Source organism: Caretta caretta, chromosome 3 (genome assembly GCF_965140235.1).
Source record: "Caretta caretta isolate rCarCar2 chromosome 3, rCarCar1.hap1, whole genome shotgun sequence".
In the NCBI taxonomy this organism is placed as follows: Eukaryota; Metazoa; Chordata; order Testudines; family Cheloniidae; genus Caretta; species Caretta caretta.
In genome coordinates this window covers 95,288,085-95,308,373 of record NC_134208.1, presented here as the reverse complement: position 1 = coordinate 95,308,373, position 20,289 = coordinate 95,288,085, and the positions used below count along the sequence as shown (strand labels likewise).

Sequence of the window (20,289 nt, the reverse complement as noted above, 5' to 3'; positions counted from 1 at the left end):
TCTCCCCTTCTAATTATTGTCTAAAGCCTCTGAAACCAGTAAACTCCATGTCATTGGCTTCTGTTGCCTGATATAGCATGCTAGAACTGACAAGGCAGCAAGACCATAACAGCATTCACAAAATACTGTGCAGTCATTCAGTCACACCATGGCACTTCCTGATAATCTCTCAAAGGGGATTTACTTTTATACAATCTAGAAGTTTCACAGTGTAAGAGAAAAACAGATGGGACTGAAGCCTCATGACTTACAACAACTACAAAATCATATTAAAATTTACCTAAATTTAGTAAATAGAAAGCTAGGGAATGGTTTCTGTGGAATTTATGGCTAGAACAAAGAGTTAAATTTGATTAGACAGATACTTGTAATCTTATGATTAGTCTTAGTCAAAATGATTGGCCAAAAATAGTCAAGTGACTTGTTATCTCATTGCCCCAAATGAAGTTGGATGAATATTTCTCTATAAATACACTGTTCCCTTGTTTGACAAGAGTATAAATCTGTGGTTATTCTGAGACACATTATAGTGTATAAATGGATTGCAGTCCTGCCTACTTGAGTCAAAACATTTGAACCCTGCTTATCAGCAAAAAGAGGTTCCTATTGTGTTAAGCACTAAATGCCGTTATCCACCAATTAACCATAATGGAAAAAAGATATAATGGAAAAAGACTGCTCCATTTGTTGTGTGATAAGGGAAATCTTTAAATATAACTGTTGTACAACATGAACTAGGATCAAATTAATATTAAGTTCCTCATTTTCAAAATTATGAGCAATTACTGAGATTGCACATGGAAATGATCATTTATGTGTCTCACCGGTCATTTGTGTGTGTCATTAGATCATTTACACATGCAATTACAGTAACTGTGAGTGCAAATTAGGCACCCATTTGGCAAACACAAATTGGGGACATATTGTATGCACAGAATTGCACAACTCATTTCTTTTTAAGGCTCAGGGTCTGGTCACCATGACTGAATGGTATTCATTCAAGAATTTTTAAGGAAATGAAGAAGGAAGAGCTACTAACAAAAATCTGATATAAATAGCTGATATTTTGCCACCAATATGGTATCTACGTTTGCGAAAGGAGACAGTGGTGCTCAGGGCGACTGTAGTCCATGAAGTCTTATTCCAGAACTGGGAGGAAATCGTTGAGTAATAAACCACTGACCTAGGTGACAGTAAGAATAACTAGTACAAATTTAGGACTTTAAATTTGCAAAGCACTTGAATAAGCACTAACCAATTCATGAGTGTTATATGATAAGGAAAAACCAGAGAGGCCTTTGCAAATGATAATTAATTCTTTGAAATCAAGTGTTAACTAAGATGTTGGCGTAAACAAGAATTAGTGCATCATTTATTTAATGTAGGACTTCTGATAAAATGGCACACAGGAAGCAGATTAGGAAATTTGTTAGCCAGTTAGCAGGAATATACCTAAAACCTGGTTGACAACAAAGAAAAAGAGTAGAAGTAGAGGAATACATCTGTCAAGGCTCATTCCCCACTCTGGCACTTTGAGTGCAGAAGGTGGGGTCCCGCAAGGATTTAAAAAATTAATACTGGCCACTCCAGGCTTGTATTAAACTCCCAAAGTTACAGCTTCTCTCTGACCTTGGATGGGTAGATGCTGCCACCATCCAAGGGCAAAAAACCGCTTAGGACCCAGGAAGGAGCACTTGGGAATTCCTCCTTGTGGGGTACCCTCAAGCCCTTTCACCTCCCCCCCCACAACCCCCCCCACCCCCGGGGAAGAGCTGAGAAAGAAACCAAAGGAAATCAGCTGTTGCCACCAGCTAATTAAACAACATCCACAAACCTCTTAAGACACCAAAAATCCAATCCTGTTCTTAAAAAAGGTAAATTTTATTAAAACCAAAAAGAGAGAAAATACATCTGGAACTTAGGCTTTTGCTAGATTAAAAATACCCCACTTACAAAATTTAAACATGAAGAATAACCTTCTTGAGGTCTGGTTTAAAGGTTACAAGCAAAGCAAAAGCATTTGGGATTAGCACAGAGGAGTACACAAACCAATAAGAAATAAACAGAAATAAACCTAATCACATCTTTCTAAACATTCCTAATCTACTTACATATCTGGGTTGTTAAATAAGTAGTTCTAGATATGATCTGATGATTTGTATATCTGGCCTTCAGTTTCTCACAGCATAACTGCTCCCTGTTCCCCTCTTTCCAGGAGACCCACAACACCCAGACAAAGGGAAGATTTTCCCAATTTTAAAATGTTCTAGCCCTCCCTTTGGCTCTTTTGGTCAGGTGCTGAGTCCTTTCCTTTTACCTGTGGGCTTGTTAACCCTTTACAGGTAAAGCAAGTAAAGAACAGCTACTAAGAGGAATTTTATAGCTAACTGGCTGGCTGGGCATCCATAAAAGGATCCCCCACCCCACCACTTCATTTATCACAATTTCTCAGGATGTAAAGAGAGCACACTGTAGGGCTCAGCACACTGGTTCAGAGAGACTGAGAATCCACTCATCCAAACTATTGTTTATGCCTGGAAGTAGATTAGCCATTGTTCAGGGCTTGAAATGTCAATGTTAGGATAAAGACAGCACCGGAAGAGGGGCATGGGGCAATCCAACAGTTGATGGGAAGTAATATGGTTTATGAATTCCCTAGATTGAGGTGGTCGGTATGTATCTATGTTCTGTCCCCAGTTTTGCCACTGACATACTATGTGATCTCGCCCCAGTTTCAACCTCTTTGTACTTCAGGTACCTCATTGGAAAAAATGGACGTAGCTACCCCTCTTTGTCAAGCATTTTGATCTTTTCAGATGAAAATCTCTGTCTCAGCCAGATCCAGTGTCCACTGGAAAAGAATGACCACTTTCTTCAGTGGACCTTGGATAATTACTAAGTGTTATTATATATTAAATTCTATCCATCCCTGCCTGTCACTGCCACCTCTTCCGTCCTCCCCGCCCCCGACAAAAATCTAACCTGTTGTTGCAAGTCTCAGATGTGGGGGAAATAAGGCTAGGCATTGCAAACCCTTCTATGTTCTTCAAGGGTGGGCATTGCTAATCCCCTCTGATATTAACTTCTGGGTGCAACTGACCAGGCTGCTAATCCAGTCTGGAAGGGAAAGACCAAATAATTACTCTGCTGATTTGGCTGGCTCTTTTTAAAAAGTTAATGCTATTATGGATAATACTCCCCAAAGTGCAATGGGGGATTTTGAAATTGACAGTTTCAGGCCAGTTTTACAAAGGCAGTGGAGCAACCAGGACTGAGGAACAAAAAACAACACTGAGTTTTAAAAAAAATCAGAAAATATGAAGGTCTTGGTAGGTACATAGTCAACTAGTGTTATGTACTTCAAGAGCTTCCTCAGCCATGGCATGAAGTGACAAAGCCCCTTTTAAATCTTATATTTTATCTGCCTTTGGAATTTTCATATGGATTTGAAGCATTGCTCTCAACTCCATATATTGCCATCTAGAGAAAGTAGGGGCACTGGTTGTGCTTTGAACAAGCCCATTATCCATGACCCTGTTTGCTCTGACCTGAATATGCTTCTGTCTCTTGTATTCTCGCCCACTTCCTCTAACTCTGTTGCTTTACTTTCTTCTTTTGTGCATCCTCATTCAAAATAGAAGTTCTGCCACATGTGTTCAGTTCCCTGCTGTTCTGTGTGTGGTTTTCTTGTTTCTGCTCACCAGTTTGCTTTGTTTTCTTCCCACAAATTGCATTTCATAGAATCATAGAATCATAGAAGATTAGGGTTGGAAGATACCTCAGGAGGTCATCTAGTCCAACCCCCTGCTCAAAGCAGGACCAACCCCAACTAAATCATCCCAGCCAGGGCTTTGTCAAACCTGGCCCTAAAAACCACTAAGGATGGAGATTCCACCACCTCCCTAGGTAACCCATTGCAGTGCTTCACCACCCTCCTAGTGAAATAGTGTTTCCAAATATCCAACCTAGACCTCCCCCACTGCAACTTGAGACCATTGCTCCTTGTACTGTCGTCTGCCACCACTGAGAACAGCCTAGCTCCATCCTCTTTGGAAACCCTCTTCAGGTAGTTGAAGGCTACTATTAAATCCCCTCTCACTCTTCTCTTCTACAGACTAAATGAGCCCAGTTCCCTCAGCGTCTCCTCATAAGTCATGTGCCCCAGCCCCCTAATAATTTCTGTTGCCCTCTGCTGGACTCTCTCCAATTTGTCCACTTCATTTCTGTAGTGGGGAGCCCAAAACTGGATGCAGTACTCTGGATGTGGCCTTACCAGTGCCAAATAGAGGGGAATAATCTGCTGGCAACGCTGGCTCGATCTGCTGGCAACGCTCCTACTAATGCAGCCCAATATGCCGTTAGCCTTCTTGGCAACTGCTGACTCATATCCAGTTTCTCGTCCACTGTAATCCCCAGGTCATTTTTAGTAGAACTGCTGCTTAGCCAGTCAGTCCCAGCCTGTAGCGGTGCATGGGATTCTTCCATCCTAAGTGCAGGACTCTGCACTTGTCCTTGTTGAACCTCATCAGATTCTCATGCTGAAACTCATGCTTGAGTTTCAGCATGAGAGTGGCTTTTGTTAGAAATGTGCATCTAGCTAACATACTGTATATGACATATGGCATCTAACTGGCTCAAGGAGAAATTCCAGTTTACAGCCTCAGTCCATGAATATAACTCTGGCAGAAATAACTAAGGATATCTACATTACAAAAGCCAATACAAACTTTGATAAATCTTCCTTGATATATGGAAGTGTGGTTCTCTTGTATAAATCACTGTGCTGGTGTCTGGGCACCATCTATCAGTGACCTTTTTTTCCTTCAGACACATGGTACTTCATAATACAGTACATCATTTTTTTCCTTTTGTACAATGAAATCATTTACGTTTAAAACAAGTGGATTCTAATGGAAGTGAACCAACAGTTTAAATACAACAGAAAGCATTCCAAATCAATATACTGTATGTAATGTGTGCTCATATCAGCTAGTATTTGTTGTGGTTCATATTTTCCTCTCTATTATGTGGCACAGAAGACAGCAAATGAGTCTAAGCTTGATCTTAAATGTTCCAGGCCAAGAGATAGTGTGAAAGGAAAATAGACCAATGTCTCTGTTGGAAATACCATAATGCAGTGTGTTATGCTTTAGCCCACCTTTCACAAGGAATCTGTTGGAAATAATCTAGAAATCTTTAACTAGATATCCTGTAGCAATATCTTTTACTAAATAAATGTGATTTTTAAAAGGTACATTTGGGGGTTTTAGAGTATACCAAAAAAATTATTTTAATAACTCCCTGAATCCACTGTAAAGATAGCAAAAACTTTGAGATGATATGAACAAGGTTTCAAAGCAATATGCTCATTGGTTTAGATTACAAGTTTTAGCTATGAACACTAATGATTTAGCTATGATGAGGAAAAGTCTAACTCTTCACTGTTTCAGAAAGCCCTTGACATTTTATCTAATGAAATGAGGCACTTCTGCAATTCTTCTATTTTAGTGATGAGAGGAAAAAAATTAACCAGTCATTGGAAAGAACCTACTAAATTTTAGAACACTGGATTTAAATACATATATATTTGCATAGGGTTTCATTATGCAGATTTCAATCATTTAACTTTATTTTTGTTCAGATTAGCATGGCAGACAAACTACATTAAAAATAAGCATTCACCAAAATTTACCTAACAAAGCCAAACCAAGTATTTTAAATAAGTGGGATTTTTTTTTTAAGTTTTCCAAATTGCCACACGTAATTAGCAGCTCCCTCCATGTAAAAGCACCATGACTGGGAAAAACTTACTTGGATAAAGATGTGTTGCTCTTTGAAATACAATTATGCCATATTTCCTTAGAGAGGCAAGGATAGCACCATTTCAGACGGAGCAGGAGTCAAGGCCTACAATTCCTCTAGTGGCCAGGCATCTCCTTTTCCCAAACCACAGAGATTCCTGATCAGATGCATACACCCTCCAAGGGGTCATTCCATACCCTTCCCAGCCTGTCCCCTGTGCTGCCCAAATGCAGACAGTGTTGATGTTGCCTCACTTACTTGGCCGTGCGCTCCTACCCCTCCTGAGTAGGAGCTGTAGCCACAAACAAGGTGAATGCAAACCCAATCAGCATTAGCCACTGCAGCAATTTTCTGTGTACTTTATGATCATGGTGATCATGCCACACACAGTGGCTCCTCTCTGGCTCTTTCCCCCACCAGCCACACACCCTGATTTCCCATTGTGCAAGTAAAGGGGCTGTTCTTGGCTACATAGTTGAGGCTAGCATGCCACCTATCTTTTTCCCCTGTGTGTACTGTCTAGCTTCATTAAACTGGTATTTGTGTTCTTTTGCTCCCCTCTGTGCTCTTTAGTGAGGAGAGCATATGGCTCCATGTTATTAACAAACAGTTTTTGTGCTTAATTCAACACAGGCATGAAATGGAAAGTCTGTCATCACCCCATGGGGAAATCATGAACTCTTGGGTGGGTCACAGGAAAGCACCAAGAATTTCAGATGTGATAGTGCTACTTGCATACTTTCCACAGCTCTAGCAAATGTCTACATGTAGCAGTCTTCAAAGCTTCCAAATAATATTTGAGATTTGGGTTTGAACACAGTAAAATAGCTTCAAAGACAAAATCAGGCAGTACAAATTCACCAGGAGCTCAAGTTTTACTGTGTCATCAGTGACCTCTGTGCCTCATTATTCCTTCACTTGCTTAGTCTAAGAAAACATTATATTGTGCTGGTTGACTGAAATGAAAAGGTACAGTGTAAAAAAGATTTGCAGTGGTTACTGTACTTAATTCTGGCCCAGACGTGCCCAGGTAAGCCAAACAAAAAGGCTTACATGTTAAAAATAGCAGTTCTGCAAACATCAGATCAATTTGATTTGGATTTTTGTGACCTTTATGGACTTTTCAGTAACTTGATCAACACAGACAGTGTTACTTCCCTCAGAGAAAATAATTGGATCAAAAAGGACAAACTCATTTAAGAAATGGCTTTTTAAAGGGACTTTTCAAGTCAAATTTGACCCCAAATTTAGATTTCATTTAAAAAACCTCTAAGTGTCCATGAAACTTAATATCAATAGAAATGTTACCATGAAGTTTCTTTTAATTCCCCTTCAGTGTTTCAATCCAACACTGCAGCATTTTGCAGCTAATGCATGTGAAAACGACTAGAACCCAAAGTTCAACTGACCAGTCTAATTTTATTCTCCATGTTAAGAGAAATGCAAAAAAGGAATGGAACAGCATAAAGAGCAAAAATATAATTAGTCTTTTAACCTTTAGAGTGAAATCTTGGTCCCCACTAAAGTCAATTGTAAAATTCTTATTGACTTTACAAGGGCCAGGATTTCACTCTGGTTTAAAGAAGAAAAGTATTCTTAACAGATAAGGAAATTAGCTTTATTTTTAAAATATACTTTTTTGTTTCTCATGTCTCTTTAAAAACATAAATTATGTGAATTTAAGGTGTGCAAGTTGGTTTGCATAAAATTAAGTGCAGACTTTTACCCAAAACTTATGTTGAAACTGAATGAAATTTTCTCTGAGGTTCCGATAAACTAAATTAACTTTTGTTTTAGTCAGTTTGGTTTTCTTTTTTCTGTACATCTCTGTGTACTTCCTCGTTTCTTCCAAGACCAGAATCATTAGACAAGAAAGGCTGTTGTAATATTTCACAAAACCAGACAATATCAAGTCTCCCATGAAAGCTTTTATCCTGGGATTTCCAGACAGCAGGGATTTTGATAAGTGCAGATAAGCTTTGTATAAGCATCTGAACTTTAGGCATGTTATCTGAACCAAACCATTTCCAAACCTTTTGACATTCACCCCCACTAGTTATTTTTACTTCTACATATTCCTCTCCACAACACACAATATGGATGGCAGTATTTTGGCACTTTCCTTACCTCCTCTTCTTAGAGGTGATGGATGGGCAGACAAGTTCTTTCAGAGTCAGCACTAATGTGACTGTTTGGAGCATCTGGGAAGGTATGTGTGGATAAGAGACGCTCACAATATCTTCCTCCTCCAGACAGACTGCATCGCTTGTGTAACACCATGCCTTGTAACTCAAGTGCATTCCTAAATTTAGATCTCCCCAGCATTGGCACAGCAACAAGCTGTTGTTACTCCCAAACCTAGTTTGAAGTGGTACACTTTTTGCATGTTAATAATACTGTAACCTCTCCTCCCCCTGCCTTTCAAGAAGTACTTGACATCACAGGTAGAGAACAAGAGAAGTTGTAGAAACCGATGAAGGCAATTCAACCCACTATATCTTTTTTTGTTTGTATTAAATCCACCTTCTTGCTTTTTCAGCAAATCTTTCAGTCCCCTCCTCTTCAGAAATAAATCTAAACTAATACTGAATTTTTCTTTGCGTCAATCAATTTGCATCAATCAATTTTCCAGTAACCTGTTCCGTATGTTGTTTATCCTTCATATGTAATAGTTTTGCCTGGGTTTCCCATTTAGTGGTATGGGGGCTAGTGCTGCAGATGACATTCCAGATGGGGTCTAAAAAGTACTTTATAAAATAAATTCTGAACTTCATCTCTCTGAGAAAATCTACTGTCTGTCTTCGGTAGAGTAGTGCTGAACTACTGTTTAGTAAATGATAATACATAAGTCATTTTTCTTGGTCAGTCTCCTGGAGGATTGTTTCTTGTAGCATAAATTTCCTAGGTTGACTCCTGATTTTCCAACTAATTATTTATATTTGTCTATATTGAATTATATTTGAGGACAGCTAGAGTAAGCTTCTGAATGATCAAAATCCTTCTGAATTTGATTGTGTAACTTGCTGTTCAGTGTCTATTACATATCCCCCGTAAGTAGTTGGTCCACAGAGGTTTATGAGCCTGCTATAGCTTCTAGTTATAGGAATTAATCCTTTAGATTAACAGAAGGGGTTCATTATTTTAGTGCTAAAGGCCATGAGTTCAAACCCTGCATGCAGCCTGAACAGGGTTGGCTAGTTTCCTTTCTTTCCTCTGCCTGCTATGTTACGGTACGTCTACATGGCAGATTTTCCACATCTTACCATGTGTTTTTGTATCAAGTTTAGATAGTCCTCCATTGCCATTCTCACAATTCCCTATATCTCTATTTTCTGGGCCATGTACCAAAAGCTACCTGTTGATTCATATACCCTCGCGCGGCATTTAGCCCTTCATGTTCCATTTAGTTATGTTTATGCTTGGAAGAAGCTCACCCATTCTATGCTTCAGATGTGGCAAGTTTTCTGTTGGCATTAGACATACTTCTTAACTTGTCATGGTCCAAATGTGGAATGTGATACACAAAAAAGACAGTATGTAGGATACAGAAAATGTACTCATGCAGGACACTTAAAATTAGGTGGGATTCCTTCTTTTACTGTAAATAACTCTTTCTATAACCTCAGTTTAATGATTCCTTATAATTTGCAACAATAATAGTAAGGGACATCAAATCTGTGTGAAACTTAGATAATGTTGGGGCTACAATGAATGACATCCCTCAGAATGTGGTACGCTGGAGAAGGGTGGCAGTGGCAATTTATTATAGTAGAATACATTGGTGGAATGACTTTGCAAAGAAAACAGTTGTGTTCAGTATGGGATTTCTCCCAGTCCTCCAGGCCCCCATTGTGAAACCGGACTTCCCAAAGGCGTTTCCCTCCCTTTTTTATGCAGATATTCTAAGGGCCCTTCCTCTGAAACCTGTGCAAGGGGAAAGGAAAGCTGAGCTGGAGTTAACTCCTTTTCCATTGTGGAGCAGTTACCCTGCACCCTATCACAGGAGCACATTTGCATATAGTTTCGATTTGGTAAGAATTCTAGAATTGGGATCTGCAGTTGGGGCTCGATTATTGTTTCCTGCCTGTCAAGGCACAGGTTGCCTTTTCAGAGCACTGCAGGAATCTCTGAACATGGCAGATCTGATTGGTGCGCCGCTTACTCTTCCTGCCCTCAGGAACAGTGAACAGAGCACCAAAGACAGGGGATTTTGTGCTGTCTGATGCACTGATAGCACTGATATATGGTGAAACTGAGTTGCAGCCACACTGTGTCATCTCACAAAGGAAACATTAACACAATGGCTGAACATGATTTTTTTTTTAGTCTTTTCTCACTTCATGTAGTGCTCAAGTCACTTTCCAGTGCTTCCAAATTGAGCATCAGTGGTTTCGATAATAGGCCAGATCCTGAGAGGCAGCCTGATCTCCTTTGGATCATTCTGGTGGCTGAAATGAGACAGCAAGCAACCGAGTTTCCCTAGTGAGGGGTCCCACTTGCCCCTGTTTTAGAGCAGAGGGAATGGGACTAGTAGAGAACCAGCCCCAGGATCAGTGGAAGCTGGGCACAGATGAGAATGTGGCCCAACATAAAAAGTCATATGCTCACAGTTTTTATGTTGTTATGCATATTTTCTTTACCTCTACTAATGCCCATATTGCTGACTGCACACAATTTTTGAACTTTGCATTGCTTGATCAGTGCCCTGGTTAACCATATGCGTACGTATAAGCAAATCATTACTTTGTTTGTAACCAATGGTCAGCTTAAACTTAATCATGATTAACTGGGGACTAAATGGGGGAATATGAGGCACATAAAAGCAGCTGGGTGAAACAGTTTGTAGAAGAATCACTAGGGACTCGTCTTTGGTTTTCCCAAGCTAATAAAAAGGGTGAAAATGACCAAATATATTTAAAATTGATTAAATCTTGAGATACTGCTCAACATTTAACCAGGGATTTATCATGTCTGCTAGAAAGTCAGAGCCAATTTGGTTTAGTAAGATTCCTTCATGTTGATAAACTAGTCCCCCTATTTTATGCAATGTACTCGTATTTGTGAAACCAGTTCACAAAGACCAAGGGGTTTATAACTTCTAAGAAAGTGTCTATTTTTGTATCAGTCACACATATTTTTGTTTGCTTCTTTAATTTCTGAAAGCATGCTGTGCAGTATTGTAATTAACTTTTTTGCATTCCCCGTTTTAAGAATATTCTTTTTATATATGTTTTCATGCAGAAGAAAAGCCTCTTGTGATAGCTAAGGAAGTGAAAAGTAAGTAACTTAATTTTTTCTTTCTGTTGATGTGAATTTATGCAAGGGCTAATAGCATATTTGTTGCTTGGATTTGCTAGCTTCAGAAAAGCTTCTTCTACCCCAGAACAATTTTCAAGGAAAGAAAGAGTCTCACTTTATGGACTCATGATCTTTTGCATGTGCTATTCTGTATAACAATATAGGCTAGCTTCTTGTACATATTCATAATAGCAAAGCATCACAAAATAAAAAGCTATAGCTCTGCTAACTCAGCTGATACCCATAACTACACAACTTGAAAGGCCAAACCTGGATGGCTGTGGGGTGGGCAATACAAAGGGCAAATATGTTTGCTGTTATTTTACTAGCATTTAATGGGAATTCATTCCCTAACAAAGAGAGAGAAAGACAACAGGAAAGGAGTTTCCTGATGGCTCATACCTAATTCTATTCTACCAATTAATAACACTTATGCAATAAGTAATTAAATTATTGTGGCCTTCATAGAGAAAAAGCTAATTTCCAAGTTTCCCAGTGAATCCATAAAATAGAGACAAATGAATTTAAAAGATTGTCATGTTCTTTAGTAGACAATGGTTTAACTGCAATTCACCATGAATAGCAGATATCTTGTAATGACACGTTTAAAGGTCCAATTCATAAAAATGTTATGAGGGTATATTATTTATATAGGCTTTTGATGGTATTCTGCACTTATTGCTGAGTATCTCTTGCAAGTTTTTCTATTGTCAGTCAGGTTTTATAGGGGAAGCACTAAGTCAGAACAAATGCAGGGTTACTGTATCACTTCAAAAATTGTATTTATAATAGGTTAATTGGTATAATTGATTGAATAAGTGCCTATTTCTTAAATAATTACCTGGTGCACACACTGGCTCCAATTCTATCCTCAGCTTTGTGTGGACTTGCTGGAACATAGAGCATGTTTATATATTTGAGGGGATGAAAGTAGTGTTTTTAATAAGTGACTAATTGGTCCAGATTTGCACGTCTTCTCCATTGCATGGACTGATCTCCAGATATACGTTTTCTGCATTGTGATGGCAAATCTTCCAAAGCATACTTCAGTTGGCCAAAACTGGGTAGATTTAATAAGACACAGCACGGAGGGAATATGTACCATCTGAAACAGGTTGATCTACCCAATGGCACAGTTTGGCCCAATATAAGTATAAACATCTGTCACAAGTAGTCATGGTTTACCAGTGTGGGTGCCATAGAGATAAGACACATCTGGGTAGACAAGTCCTCCCACAACTATGCTGTCTTTTTGCCTCACTCTCTGTTTAAGTATTGGGCCTTGTTCAAGTCTCTTACCTTATTGTTTTATAAAATGTGGGTCATTGTTCTTTAGTAAGATATAAAAAATCAACTGAACTTCTTTTAAATCTTTTCTTAGGAACAGAAGAGGAAAAGAGGATAACTCAAGAGAAGAGAGCTATTCCTGAAACTAAAAAGAAAGGCATGGAATTGGAAAGTTTGTCGAGAGGCTGATCCAGCTCCCATTGAAATCAATGACCAAATTCCCATTAACTTCAATGGTGGCAGATCAAACCCTAAACTTGCACAATGCTCTCCTATTGGACGATCTTCCCATACCTTAGTAACATCACCATCCCATGTTTTACTACTTTTTCAGTTTGTGTCAATATTTTAAGGCTTTTCCTGGTTGACAAGCCAGAGAACCAATGGCAAACCTGGTGGTTTAGCCCCTTGGTTGTGAAGCTGTCCATGGCAATTGTAATGTTTGTCCTTGATATAACAGGACATGGCTATATTGCCATATGTGAAAATGGTGGGACATATAGCTTTGGACTCTGCATGCCAGTTTCAATGACATCAGTACCATGTCGTTTTGATAGTAATGAATAAGATTTGCAGCTACCACTGGTAACTTAAATTAAAAGGTACCACATTCCTGCACTGATGAGTCTTGCCTGGCCTTTCATGAATTATTAAGTATCCAGATTATCCAAAATTGATGCTGACTGATTAATTTTCATTTTGTATCTGATTGCTTTGTGACTAGGTGTGGGCAATGGCTAGAATCATCTGATCTAAATTCAAAAATAAATCACATTTTTTCAGTATGTGCCCACCAGGGCTTGGCTGACTGCATATTTGAATGTGTGATTCATAGTTCTATCATATCAAATGACTTTCTTTAATTAAATTTTAGAAAAAGAAGAAGAAAAAAAGAAATCCCCTGAGACGACTGTCCCTGAAATAAAAAAAGCAGGTAAGAAATTGAAATATGTCGGGTTTTTCAATAGACGTTTGATTATTTAATATATGTATTTTCAGTGTTTATACATTTAAAGTAGGTTAATATTTAAATTCCCATTACTTAAGTCTGCAGGGTTCTCCCTTATTCTGTGGATTTGGGATTTGGACAGAAATAAGTCATCCACTCCCCACTCCTAACACCAAATTAAACTGTGGCATAAGTAACCCCACTCAACGTATTCCAATTTTGGGATAGCTGGTGGATGCTTGATTTTTTTTAAAAAAGTAGTATATGTAAAGTGGGGTTCAGCCCTGGCCATAATTTTTTCAGGGATAGTTATTTCACATTCAAATAATTTTAGGTCCAAATGGTAACAAGTAGCAGGGGAAATAGGTAGTTAGTTGTCTAAGGCTTTCTCTATGTTGGGAGAAATGAGTTGTGTTAGAAATAATATTAACAAACATGCTTTAACATGGAATCATAGAATATCAGGGCTGGAAGGGACCTCAGGAGGTCATCTAGTCCAACCCCCCTGCTCAAAGCAGGACCAATCCCCAATTATATCATCCCAGCCAGGGCTTTGTCAAGCCTGACCTTAAAAACTTCTAAGAAAGGAGATTCTACCACCTCCCTAGGTAACGCATTCCAGTGTTTCACCACCCTCCTAGTGAAAAAGTTTTTCCTAATATCCAACCTAAACCTCCCCCACTGGAACTTGAGACCATTACTCCTTGTTCTGTCATCTTCTACCACTGAGAATAGTCTAGAACCATCCTCTTTGGAACCAGCTCTCAGGTAGTTGAAAGCAGCTATCAAATCCCCCCTCATTCTTCTCTTCTGCAGACTAAACAATCCCAGTTCCCTCAGCCTCTCCTCATAAGTCATGTGTTCCAGACCCCTAATCATTTTTGTTGCCCTTCGCTGGATTCACTCCAACTTTTCCACATCCTTCTTGTAGTGTGGGGCCCAAAACTGGACACAGTACTCCAGATGAGGCCTCACCAATGTTGAATAGAAGGGAACGATCACGTCCCTCGATCTGCTGGCTATGTCCCTACTCATACATCCCAAAATGCCATTGGCCTTCTTGGCAACAAGGGCACACTGTTGACTCATATCCAGCTTCTCGTTCACTGTAACCCCAGGTCCTTTTCCGCAGAACTGCTGCCTAGCCATTTGGTCCCTAGTCTGTAGCGGTGCATTGGATTCTTCCGTCCTAAGTGCAGGACTCTGCACTTATCCTTGTTGAATCTCATCAGATTTCTTTTGGCCCAATCCTCCAATTTGTCTAGGTCCCTCTGTATCCTATCCCTACCTGCCACCATATCTACCACTCCTCCTAGTTTAGTATCATCCGCAAATTTGCTGAGAGTGCAATCCACACCATCCTCCAGATCATTTATGAAGATATTGAACAAAACCGGCCCCAGGACCGACCCTTGGGGCACTCCACTTGATACCGGCTGCCAACTGGACATGGAGCCATTGATCACTACCCGTTGAGCCCGACAATCTAGCCAACTTTCTACCCACCTTATAGTGCATTCATCCAGCCCATACTTCTTTAACTTGCTGACAAGAATACTGTGTCAGCACTACTGAGTGTAGACAAAAGCAGGGCTGTTTTTTTAAATCGATAACTAGGAACAAATGTTAATGTGCTGTCTACACTAGAATTTGCAATCATTGTAGTAATGATTTAGTGTTGACACATGTTCAAGCATGTTTAAAATTCAAATGAAGCTTCTTCCCATGTCATTTTAATATCTTTCATTTCTGCTTTTATTGTGCATTTCCAAGTTTTCCTTGGTCTATCGCATCCCCTCTCGCCCTGGGAATTTCTGTCCAGTGCCTGTCTTATGTTGTTTGATTCTTTCCTTCATGTGTGTTCTCGCCATCTTTATTTTTGTTCCATAATTTTCTGTCCTATCAATTTCTGTTTCTTCCTCCTCCAAAGCTCTTCATTTGTCTTTTTTTTTTTTTTTTTGGCCATCTAATGTTGAGGATTTGTCTAAGGCAGCTGTTTAGAGAAACTTGAAGTTTAGATAATAAGGTCTTGATAAGTCTCTAGATTTCAGCACCATTCAGTAAGATAGACTTTACAATGGTGTTAAATAATCAAAGCTTAGTTAGGAGGGAAAAGACTCTGTTTCCCTAGATTGGCTTTGGGGTTGCAGAGGCATGTCTGGTTTTTGCTATTCCATCTGTTCCATCGTTTTTGCTCATGGTGCTGTCAAGAATTGCAAAGTGTTGGACCTCTTCTATGCCAACCTCATAAAGTGTTATTGGTATTTCTTGTTGGATGTTGATTCTCATGATTTTCATTTTCTCTGTGTTGATTTTCAGCCCGACTAATTGTGCATAGGTTGGAGATAATTTGTGTTAGCTTGCTTTTCTCCATGAGTATGGGTCAGCAGGTTGATGATCTGTTACTGTCTCTGCTCCATTCCTGTTACGTACAGACTCTAAAGTTCTTATCCATTTGCGCAGAATTGCAATGTGATCAATTTTGTTCCCTGTTCTGTGGTCTGGCTACCTGCCAGTTATCTTGTGAATAGTACGGTGAGGGGAAATAGTTCCTCCAGTGACCAGATCATTCATTCCACAAAAATCAGCAAATATTTCCCCATTTTTGTTCATTTAACAAAGGCCTTATTTTCCCATAATTACTTCCCTGCCTGTATTGTTGCTTCCCCCCCACCCCCACTTTCGTGTTCATGTCTCCAGTTACCAGGAGGACATCCCTTTTCAGGACCTTGGCTACTTCTGTTCACGGAAGTTTTCTTATTCCCATTGGCTAGCTAGATTTGTTAGAGAGTAGCACTGAATAATGGGCACTTTCTGAAACTTTGATGTAAATTGTGGTGTTATAAATCTGTCAGGCTTTTAGCTGCCCTCCTTGACAGTATCAGATTATGCCATCTCTATGTACATTACCCGCTGCCAGGAATGAGGACTTGCCGCTGTACCTGCCCAGTCTCCTGGGAGCCTATGAGCACAGCTGAGCCACAGCAGGGCTGCCTGATTGACTACTCCGCCTCTTTGGCTGAGAAAGTCAGCAACCCTGCTCTTAAGCCTAACAGCAACAACTGATCTGTGGCTGCTCTATACATACCCCCACAGCTGCAATCTCTCCTTGCCTCACTAGCCTTACTCCAGCCCTGATCCTGGCTTATTCCCAACCTTGCTACTGTCCTTCCAGTCTGCTCCAGCCTTGCTTGGTCCCTGTGTCCTGACTCTGGCTCTGTTCCTGTCTTGTAACTCCAGCTCTGACCACGTCTGTGCTAGGCCTGACCATTTCTGCTCTGACTGCTAAGCCTGACCACCCACATCCCGGTTCATGACATTGGCATTCAGTAGCCCGGAATATAGTAGGATGTGTCCAGGTGACAGTTATTTGTCATGATGTTACCCATCTCACTTCACTTAGGCCTAGTATATCTAGTTTATATTTGTCCATTTCTTTTGTTACTTGGGCTGTTTTACCAGACTTATATAGCATTTACATGTTCCAGATACCCATTTTAGTTACGGATTTAGGATGGAGAAGATTCATCAGAGGAGTAGCTTCCTTTCAGGTTTGGCCACTTTGTATCATCTTCTCTCTTCTAGGTCTAGATGAGTTAAGTTGAATTAGGTTCGGTTTGTTGAGCTGAGCGGTAGTGTAGGTTTCCATAACAGCCTTGTTTTTTTATGGGAGCAGTTGTTAGCCCACTCCCAACCAGGCCCTACCAGGAGGATTGTTGGACTGCCTTTGGTCTGGTTTCTAGTCTTCAGCCTGGCATAGGTGACCTTACCAGTTATATTCCCACTAGCATAGTTCTCAGGGTCATGGCACCATGCAAGCTGTCCCACCACATCAAGGCATAGTCCTTGGGGAAGGAAACTACATTACATGCCATGTAATTCAGAAATGAAACATCTGGTTTTGATGCTATCTCCTTTTGAACCCCTAAAAGCAGGAAATCATAATGGAGGAGACAAACTACAGTTTACAGTGTTGCCAACTCTCATTATTTTTATCACACGTCATGCATTATTTGGTGTTTTTCTTAAAGTCCCATCTGCTGGAGTCATGTGATTAAGGGAGTATCTCAGCTTTTTATTAAAGAAAAGGTACTTTTCTACTCTCATGATTAGGGAGAAAGGCTTGAAAACAGGAACCCTAAAGGCTCAAACACCAGAAGGCAAATAAAAAGAACCCACAATTTATTGTTTTAACGTTATTGTAATTTCCAAGCTAATCTCATGAGTTTTGGGGGTCTAATTTATGATTTTTGAACACTTGGGACAACTAACTCTAGCAGTATTGTTCTAGTGTACACATAAGGATCTTTAATGCTTTGCAGTTTGTGGATGTAAGCTAATGTGATATAATAGGAAAGAGGTTACTGATAAGGCTTCTGAACTCCAAAATGCAAAGGATTAAAGTAACAAAGACAGGAACTTTTATACTAATTCTTAAAGAAGACATATCCACTCAAAAGACAATAGTAGAACTTACAATAACATCTCTATTAATCATGTATACAAATAGGGCTGATCTATTCATGCAAAACCTTATGAGGAGGAGCTCAGAAAAAAGCGTTTATGAATTTTTTTTTTGAGAGGTGTTGAGTACTCACAATTGTAATAACAGTTAATGGGCATTTAGATCCAATGGTGATGATCACAGTATAGGAATAGAATGGAACAGAGCCTAACACCACACTGAAAGGGTTAAAACCAGGATCACAGGAAGCATTATCAGAGCCAGGCCTACAACTCAGGTATTCCTGGCACGATCTATGCTTTCTAATTATTCAGATCTCATGTTAAATTACATCATAAACTGAGAGGATATATATTCCATAAAGTTTACTGAAGTATAAAGTTAAATTGCATCTTTAAATGTATAAATATAGATTTAAAAATAAAATATCATAACTTAAGATGGTGATTCAAAATGACCCTTATAACTTTATCCTGACTCTAAACTTGCTTTTCATATAGAGTTTTAAAAGATTACATTTTATGGTCAAACTGCAGTATAAAGTTATTAACATGTTCATCTTCAGAAGCCATTACTAAACCTTGTGAGTCATCTTAACGATGCTGGAGAGAGAGAAATTAAACAGAGCAAGACAGTCCCACATTTCTGTCCCTTTTTTTTCGCTCCCTAGTTTGATGCATTTTTGAAGACTTTACTAGTTTCTGTGTTAGAAGATGGTAATCCATAATAGATTCTAGTTACACATGTCACTGTTATTTATCATTGGACTTGCTCTTTGAATTTATGTTCTCTTTTTTAGCATTGAGTGGCAGCATATATTGTTATCCCTAGAAGGTTTTAAACCTGCAATAATTGCCACATTTGATTAAAATGAGCAATCTCAGTGTGTGGTTGTATTTACATGCTTTGGGCAGAAACAGCAGAGTTTGCAGAGTGGTGAACTTTGGAAGGCTTGAACTTTCAGTCTGAATAAGCAACCAAAAGCAGGATTATTTAATTATTTTTACCTTTTCTAATTAAAAGGACAGGCAGTGTCTATTGCATTAAATATAAGCTCCTTGCCCAGGCCTTCAAAGCCCTGCTTTACCTCTCTTAGTGCCTACTTCTCTGACTTTGTCTCTCTCTGTTTCCCATCAACTCTTTCATTTCCCTTTGTGTCCTCCATGCTTGTTTCTGCACTGTCTGCTCTACAAGGCCCCTTTATACCTGGAACTTACTTCCTGAAACCCTATCCCCCAAGCTGGGCTTCATCCTGTCATTCAAATCCCTCCATAAAACTCACAGCTTCCACAAGGCCTGTTAACACAGTCTCTTCCTATAGTGAAATGATGGTCTGCATGTGTGGTTGACTGAGAGGCAGAGAGAGCCTCATAATAATGCTTTGAGGGCAACTCTGCCCCTCCCTCCCACCTTTTCCCCATCTAAAGGGAAAACATTTTACACCTCACAGCATATCCTTTATATTTTCTGATTAATGTTTTAGATTAATGCAAATTAGCAAATGAAAGGTGTTGTGGGTTTTTTGGTCCGTGTTGCAATTTTACCCCTTGCATTACGTGAATGTACTTTTGCACAACTCTGTACTAACTGCCAGTGGTGTTGGAGCAGTTTTTTAGCAGGGGTGCTGAAAGGCCAGTGAACAAAACCTTAAACCGTGCTGCATCCCCAGCACCCCTAATTACAGCACCCGTGCTAACTGTCTCTCGAAGGTGTATTTGTTTGCAGGCAAATTCTCTCTCTTTCTGAACCCCCTCTTGTCATCTCTCTTTCTCTCTCTCTCTCTCTCTGCTGCAGAGTAGACTAATATTGAATGTGCTCAGTACAAAATGAACTGGAGGATTCTTAATTAGCTTTTAAAAGTGTATTGTAGATAAAACACATTAATCCTCTGACCTTCAGTTAGTACAAAAACATTGTGCTAATTGTTCTGAAAAACAGATAATTCTGTTGTTATAAACTCAGAGGTCTCTCTTAAACAAACATAATTGGCAGAAATAAGCGTCTGGCAAAATCCTGTTTAAAAACCCCTACTCCACGAGGCTGGGCAAATATAGAGCCATATCTGCACACATTCATGAAGGAGTCTTGCTGAGAGAAGTCTGGATGGGGTAACAAGAGCAATGGCCAAGATTTTCAAAAGTGAGCGGTGATTTTGAGTGCCTCCGTTTTGGGGTATCCAACTTGAAACGTGATTGAAAAAGGGGCCTGCTTGTTTATTTTTATCCTTTGGAAGGTAGGTGTTCAGTACTTTCTGAAAATCCGTCCTTTTGGAAGAAAGCCTATTACACAGAACGTACAAATGGCGGTTAGCGAAAACAGCTACTGCTTACAAATATAGGGACTGATCTGCTCAGGAAGGGCTTAGAACCTCTCAGGATCTGGTCTGTGCAGACAAATCCTTTGTGCATGGCATGCACGGGTACCCACCAAAAAGCAACAACAACCCAGGATGGAACAAGGGAGGTCCTCAGTGCAACAAGCTGCTTAT

General features: G+C 39.6%; 1 protein-coding gene and 1 long non-coding RNA gene across 40 annotated transcripts in view; one reads left to right on the top strand and one right to left on the bottom strand.

Moving 5' to 3' along the window:
• Window positions 1-8,080, bottom strand: part of LOC125634215 (uncharacterized) — an 83,527-nt gene extending 75,447 nt beyond the window's left edge. For both annotated transcript variants that reach the window (XR_007355832.2, XR_012667657.1), the window contains exon 1: window positions 7,930-8,080. This is a non-coding gene — a long non-coding RNA (uncharacterized LOC125634215). The remainder of the gene's footprint in view (window positions 1-7,929) is intronic.
• The window catches only part of TRDN (triadin), a 312,608-nt gene that overhangs the window by 149,906 nt on the left and 142,413 nt on the right, over window positions 1-20,289 (top strand). For all 38 annotated transcript variants that reach the window (XM_075126696.1, XM_075126709.1, XM_075126708.1 and 35 more), the window contains 3 exons: window positions 11,044-11,079; window positions 12,482-12,544; window positions 13,262-13,321. In XM_075126696.1, coding sequence (XP_074982797.1) covers window positions 11,044-11,079; window positions 12,482-12,544; window positions 13,262-13,321 — 159 coding nt within the window. The remainder of the gene's footprint in view (window positions 1-11,043; window positions 11,080-12,481; window positions 12,545-13,261; window positions 13,322-20,289) is intronic.